Here is a 7,054-nt window from a genome sequence, read left to right as displayed (position 1 = left end):
CAGTACCAGCGGGAGCAATGGGAGAGCCTGTGTACTCGGATGTCCGAGGCCTGATCCGAAAATGTGACTGTCTAGCCCTGGGCTCCCTCTATTTCTCCCCGGACCCCCCGACTTTGCTGCCCTTTGTCCCTCCCCATCCTCCCCCCACCCCGCTCAAACAGGGGCTTGTGCACCCCGTGGGCCCGTAAAGAAGGGCACGGCGGCAGACCACCCCTTGCTCGTTTGCAGCATCACCCACCTTGGGCTTTCCTTCTTTCCTTGTACAGGCCCCCACCTGAGACGCTGGGTTTGGACCCTCTCGGCCTCGTGGAACTCGGACTTTCAGCCCCCCACCCCACCGCATGTGGCTCTTGGAGAAAGCTGGCTACTGGGTGGGGGCCGCGGAGCCCAGGGCCCGGTGGGCGCCCTCCGGCCTGTTTCCTAAGCGCCGCACCCCGTGCCCGCTGGCTCGCGCCTGCCCCAACGTCCTCACCCCCGATCGCATTCCGCAGTTCTTCATCCCGCCTCGGCTCCCCGACCCAGGCGGCGCCGAGCTCCTCAGCGGGCGCGACGTGGACGGCCGCGGCCTCCCCGAGGCCTGTTCGCTGCCGCACTTGGCAGGCCGCGAAGGTTGGGCCTTCCTGCCCGAAAGCCCGCACACGCGCCGGCGCGAGTCCCTGTTCCACTCGCCGCCGCCCGCCCCGGCCGGGGGGCTGCCCCCCGCGCAGTCCAGGCTGCACGTCTCCTCCCCGGACCTGCGCCTCTGCCGGGCCCCCGACAGCGACACGGCCTCGTCGCCCGACTCGTCGCCCTTTGGCTCGCCGCGGCCAGGCCCCGGCCGGCCCCGGCCGCCCAGGCCGCGCTCGCTGTCCCCGGAGGAGGCGAGCTCGGCCGACACGAGCCTGTACGCGCCGCGCCGAGCGGGGCCGCCCACGCCGCCGCTCTTCCACCTCGACTTCTTGTGCCGCCAGCTGCGGCCGGCCAAGGAGAGCGTGCTGCGCCTCGAGCCCCTGGGCGGGCAGCTGCGGCTATCCGCCGAGTACCAGGCCTGGCCCGGGCGGCTGCGGCTGCGCCTGGTGAGCGCCGAGGGCCTGCCCGGGTCGCGGGCTGGCCCCGGGAGCGGCGGCGGCGGCTGCTGCGTGGTGCTGAGGCTGCGGCCGCGCGCCCGGGCGCGGGGCCAGCGGAGCCGCGCGGTCAAATGCAGCGCCAACCCCATCTTCAATGAGGACTTTTTCTTCGACGGGCTCGGCCCGCCTGACCTGGCCGCCCACAGTCTGAGGGCCAAGGTGCTGGACAGGGGAGCAGGCTTCCGCAGGGACGTGCTGCTGGGGGAGTGTGAGACGCCCCTGACTGCCCTGCTGCCCACCCTGCGTGGTAGGCTAGGTCCCGGAGCCTCCCTGGCGCCTGCCCATCTCAGCCTGTAGCCTGAGAGACTGTCTCTTCCTCAGGAGGTCTCCACCGGGTCTGCAGTCCTCATTCTTTCCATCTGCCCGGCATGCATTTATTTTTGCTAATAAAATATCTGTTTGTCTCTGGCGGTATCTCTCCCACTTGTTGGCACCCTACGCTCTCAGATCTGCAGCCTACCCTCCTCCCTCTGCCCTGGCCTTACACGGGATGGAGGAAGCTCATTCAGTTGTCTGATTTGGAGCAGACCTTAAGCAGTGGTTCTCAAACTTGAATGAGCATCACAATAACCAGACATCAGAAATCCTGGATGAGCTTGGTAAACATGCAGAAAGAATCCTGGGCTCCATTCCTGAGAGACCCTGACACTAGTTCAGTAGGTCTGGCCTGAGTAGGTTCTAGGTTCCCTGTTCAACCAGGTCCCTACCCCTTCAGGGGGCCCTCCAATCACTGAGTCACTCCAGAAAAAAACTCTGTGACTGAAACCAGCAAAAGCCACCTTCCGCTGGGGGTTCCTTGGGGCTGCACAGGGGAAAGCAGCACTACCCCACCCATCTACCCACCCCCCCCATCTGTTCTGAAGAGAGATGAAATTTCCGTGTCTTGGAAGTGAGTCAGTGGCTGTAACACTAGCACGCTATGCCTTTAGGTGTCCTCTCTCTTGCCTGTCCCTTCCACACCTGTGCCACCCTTGGGGGTAAAGCTGGAGCCAGGAGCTAGAACAGTGCTTGGGTAATGAAAGACCAAGATAGAATGTCCCAGGGATTGAGGTCCTGGGGGAGGAGGGGGTCCCACTGGACTGTGAGAACTGTTCTCAGGGGCACCCAGAAAACGCTACCCCAGTGAGTAGGGGCAGAATGTGGAAAATGGATAAATGTAGGTCACATTGTGTTTACCTCCTACCTGAATGTCCCTGACATCAGCAGTGACCTTCTTCTCTCTCCCCCACCTTCCCTGGAGCTGGTTCCTCTTGGCTCAGGCCAGGCTTGGAGAAGGAAAGAAGGGAGGGGGAGAGGGAGGGAGGAAGGGAGGCGCTGTGCCAACCTAACTTCTTTCTCCCTCCCCGCTTTCTCATTTTGCCCGGTGGCCCTAAGCAGGGCCAAGCCTGCCTGCTGGATCTAGATAAACCTCAGCATGTGTAATGCTAGCATCACACACACACACACACACACACACACACACACACACACACACACTTGCATTCAGAGCACCCCTCGGTTCCTTCTCCCTCCCCTGATTACATCCCTCCCCACCCCACCCTCAACCCCCCAGACCAGGGAAATCTTGCTCCAGATGTCCACTAGGTGGTAGCATTGATCAAATAATATTAAGTGCTAACAGCTGCGCCAAGATAATCGCCATGCAAGGAACCGTTCCAACAACTTGCCAACAACCCCATTGAGGGTTAAGTACTATTGCTAATATTTTTATCCAGTGTGACCTTGGGTTTTACTCATCCAGTGAGGGGTAGGACTAGGATTCAAACCCAGAGAGTCTGGCCTTAGACTCTGGGTTCTTAATCACCTCACTATAATATCCCTAAGTGCCAGCTGCCACCTCCCAGTCAGGTCACTTCCTTCCCCAGGATGACAGCTCTCCGATCTTTTCAGCCTGTGAAGTCCACCCATAGATCCAGCTCTATCCCTAGTACTGTCCTACTTCAGTCCCAAATCCTCCCCTAACAACCTTTGGTGAGTAACTGGATTTGACGCCCATTTGAAAGTAGCTGGAAAGAGAAGTAGAGGCCATTTACCCTTCATTCATGCAGTCCTTCAACAAATACTTAGGGAAGGCCAGGGGGTTCTGGGCATTGGATACAGCAGTGATCAAAACAGACACGGGGGGCTTCCCTGGTGGCGCAGTGGTTGAGAGTCCACCTGCCGATGCAGGGGACACGGGTTCGTGCCCCGGTCCGGGAAGATCCCACATGCCGCGGAGCGGCTGGGCCCATGAGCTATGGCCGCTGAGCCTGCGCGTCCGGAGCCTGTGCTCCGCAACGGGAGAGGCCACAACAGTGAGAGGCCTGCGTACCGCAAAAAAAAAAAAAAAAAAAAAACAGACACGGGTATCAGACAGTTTACAAAATGAATAAGTAAAATGTAGAAATATTACCTGGTAATATGTTCTAGAGAAAAATAAAGCAGGAGAGAGATTAGGAAGGGAGTCAGACAAAGAGAAGAAAGGAAGATTTTAAGAATGGAAAGTGGGAGGGAGGGACCCAAACACTGCTTTTTAACCACAGTACTTTGTACCAGTAGGTTCTGTACTTTATTGTTACGCCAGTTAATCATTGCAACCACTCAGTAAGGCGGCTACCGTTACCATTTTACGGAGAAGATAGATCAAAGAGGTTAAGTAAACTTGCCTGAGGATCAGCCCTGACTGCAGGGAAGTTTTAGGACTGTGGCTCCATCCAGACCTCCTACCTCACCTGCCATTCAGGGGAGGCTCGCAAGGTGAGAATTCAAGTCCACTCCAGTCAGGAGCAGTTCACTCAGTATCCACAGCTGTGACCCTCCCCCTCCCCACCCCCCCATGGGGACCACAATGTCCCTGGAGGAACTTCCAGGCTAAACTAAAGCCACAGAAGCATGCCCTGGGGCAAATAAGGTCGTAAGAACCCCTCCCGTGTGCAGACTGCTCTGGCCTCAAAGCATGTTCACAGACACAAGTCTGGACAGATATTACTGTCCCCTTTTTAATAATGTGGTAATTGAGGACTAATAGTAGGCTACATTCTTACCCGTCTTTCGGCTCCCAAAATCAGAGCTCCTGCTTTTCAACCCTCCTTGCAACGTCCAAGTCTAAATGACCACAGATGTTAATTGACAGATGAGTGCTACAGGCAGGGTCACATGGAGAGTTCAGGGCCAGGAGCTGAGGTCGAACTCCCACTGGTCCCTCCACCCACAGTGGCCTTTGTAACAGGAAAGGGGAGGGGTGGTGACTGTGAGATCTACAGATGTTTATAGAGCCGGAGATGTCCTTTTTTTTAGTGGCTGAGGGGACTGTGCCCCCTCCCTGAGTCCGTCCGGTGGGTTGAGGTCTCCCCCAGGCATGGACCTCTTAGAAAGGACACATAGGAAGGTGTTCTTAACCACTGGATCAGGCCTCCCAGAGTGGGTGGCCCTCGAAGGATGGGGCTGAGGTGGTATAGGCCCCACAAACTTTCCACATTTACACCCCAGGCCCTCCCAGGAGGGGCAGGCTTGCATGAGCTTTAAGTGGTTTCTGTGGTCTAGGGGGTGGAAAGGAAGGGAAGAAGAAGTTGGTGACTGCTCCCCAGTTCCAAGCCACCACCACCACCCTCCACACCCCCAGGCTGCTTGCCCCTGGCGTTCAGATTCCCCTGATAAGGGAACTTGGGCACGTGGTGGGTGAATTGATTCTCTGATCCCTATCAGCCTCTTCCTTGCATAAGAATGTGAGAATGTATTTGGGGAGGAAATAACCACTGCCCTGCTCTGAAAGGACTGATTCCTCCAGAAAAGAAGCTGTGATTAGAGCAGGAGGGAGGAAGTATAGGAAGTGGGGGGGGGACTTCCCAAAAGGATGATCAGGGTACCTACTTGCCCCAGGGAGAAAGAACACCAGCCATCCATGCTTAGGGTAAGGAAGGCATAGAGGTACGCTGGGAAGCATGAGACTAGCTTAGGCCTAGAGCCAGGACCCTGTCTTCCCAACCACCAGTCACTTCCTCCCCACCTTACACAGTGGCACGAAGTGGCATGGCTGAGAGAGGCAGCCAGACCTACCGTATCTGGGGTGGGCAGGGCTGCCTGGCACGATGCCAGGGCCAAGTGCCCATCCCCAGGCGCTCTGCACGGCCTCTCCTCCATGCCCATGCTTGGTAGGTCAAGAAGGATCCTGAGGGACCCAGAGTCACAGAGGAAGAGAGGCTGAAAGAGGAGAAAATAGAAAGAGGGATGAGCTACCGAGGCACAGAAAACAGAAGAGCCATAGGCATGGAGGGGTTGGCAGGCAGAGACACAGAGAGAGGATACTGAGAGGAAGCAGAGCCAATCGTGGGCAGGGAAGGGGACAGCAGAGCAACACTCTGCCCCAGCACCCCCTGCACCCTGCCCCTCTGCCGCTTGCTGGCTCTACTTGTCTGCTGGGCACTGGCCTGGCTGGTGCTTTAGAGAGCTTTACTTCTTACTCCAAGCTTGCCCAAGGGGCTGAGCCCCAAAACAGACCAACATCCTGTTCTGTGCAGAGAAGTATACACAGACGCGTGGGCCACGCATTTACCAAAAGGACACGGGGATAATCAGAGTCTCAGAGGAACAGACACACGCCCTCAGACTCTCGGTACAGGAAGGTCCCCAAAAGTTTCCACTCCACTCTTCCTCACTCCCTGCACCCTTGTCAACCATCCTGGGAGCTGGAAAGTCCTTTTCTACTTCTAACCTTTGTCCCGTAAGCTGCAGCCCTCCGGAGTCTCTGGGAGCTACCCAGGAACGGAGGTGTTGATGGTAGCGGAGCGTGCGGTTCCAGGGTGGGGCACGAGTGCCGGATGGTGAGGTGGGAGGGCAGGTGAGGGAAGGGACAGCTGCCTGCCCTCTCCACGCCAGATGCCACGTGCACCGGGGAGGAGTGGGCTGCAGTCACGAGGCTGAGGCGTGGCTGGCTCCTGCTCTGCTGTTTACCAGCTGGGAGTGAGAGCCGGAGGAGGTGCCAGGGAGCCTCCCCACTGCAGCCTGGCCTCTGGCCAGCCGGCCTGTTGGGTAAGCAGGAGAGCCAGGCCCAGCTAATCAAACTCTGGGCCGAGTCTGTGCAGGAGATTAGTGGCATCCGGGTCCCGCGGAAGCAGTATCCTGTAGCTCTCCACAGAGCCCTTCCTCAGCGTGGGTCTGCCCAGTCTGGGGTGGGGGGGGGGGGGTCTCCTTCCCACAACTAGTGCAGTGCAACGTGGCTCCCCTCCTGTCCCATGGCTCCTCTGCCTCAGCACACTCCTCCAGGCCTGCCCACAGCCCCAGCAGACCAAGAGGATGTGGAGGCACCAGGGAGCCAGGGAATTCTAGGGAAGCGCAGCAAAGGGCAGAGGCTAAGCAAGCAGAGGCCTCAAGGAACCCAAGAACCATGGAGATGAGTCTGACCTCATCCTGTAGAAGAGGCACCATCCCCCGAATAAGCCATCCCGTCTTCATCTCTCCCCACTTCCCCTGTTCCTGTCACCTGTCTTGGTCAAGTAGAAAGCACGTGATTCTAAAGTCACAAAAACCTGGGTTCAAATCACAGCTCAGCCACTTATTGTCCTTGTGCAAGCCCTTGGGCAACTCATGACTATCTTTGAGCATTACTTACCTTATAAGCATCACATAGTTATCTGGAGCAACTATGCCGGCCTCATGGTGGATGTTGGGAGGATTGGAGAAAATCACAGATTTACATAAAGTGACCGGCAAAGGGCCCAGCACACAGAAAGTGATCGATAAATGCTAGCCCCCTTCCCATCACCTATCCTGTTTCTCCTCAAGACTCCAAACTCTGTTCCTCCCGTCTCTCCCCTTGTCCCCTCCTGATGCCAGGATGCTCTGCCAGCCACTCCTTTCCCCTGCCTGATGCTGGGCCAGGTGCTCTCTCCCTCCTCCCTCTTCCCTCCCCTGGGCCCTGCTCCCTGCCCTCCTGGGCAGCCAGGGCAGCAAGGACGGCACCAAGGGAGTTG

General features: G+C 57.8%; 1 protein-coding gene across 1 annotated transcript; it reads left to right on the top strand.

Annotated features, from left to right (window-relative positions):
• The first annotated feature begins 341 nt into the window (after nt 1-341).
• On the top strand, nt 342-1,403 carry C2CD4D (C2 calcium dependent domain containing 4D). Its single transcript, XM_065897088.1, has one exon. The coding sequence runs from the start codon at nt 342-344 to the stop codon at nt 1,401-1,403; it is 1,062 nt and encodes a 353-aa protein (XP_065753160.1).
• The last annotated feature ends 5,651 nt before the right edge of the window (nt 1,404-7,054 follow it).

The sequence above is a fragment of the Phocoena phocoena genome, chromosome 1 (assembly GCF_963924675.1).
Source record: "Phocoena phocoena chromosome 1, mPhoPho1.1, whole genome shotgun sequence".
NCBI classification, from domain to species: Eukaryota; Metazoa; Chordata; class Mammalia; order Artiodactyla; family Phocoenidae; genus Phocoena; species Phocoena phocoena.
Note: the sequence above shows the minus strand (reverse complement) of the source record. Positions and strands in the feature narration are given on the sequence as shown.

Excerpts from the sequence above, each read along its gene's own strand:
- C2CD4D (XM_065897088.1), top strand. The coding sequence starts at position 342 with ATGTGGCTCTTGGAGAAAGCTGGCTACTGGGTGGGGGCCGCGGAGCCC.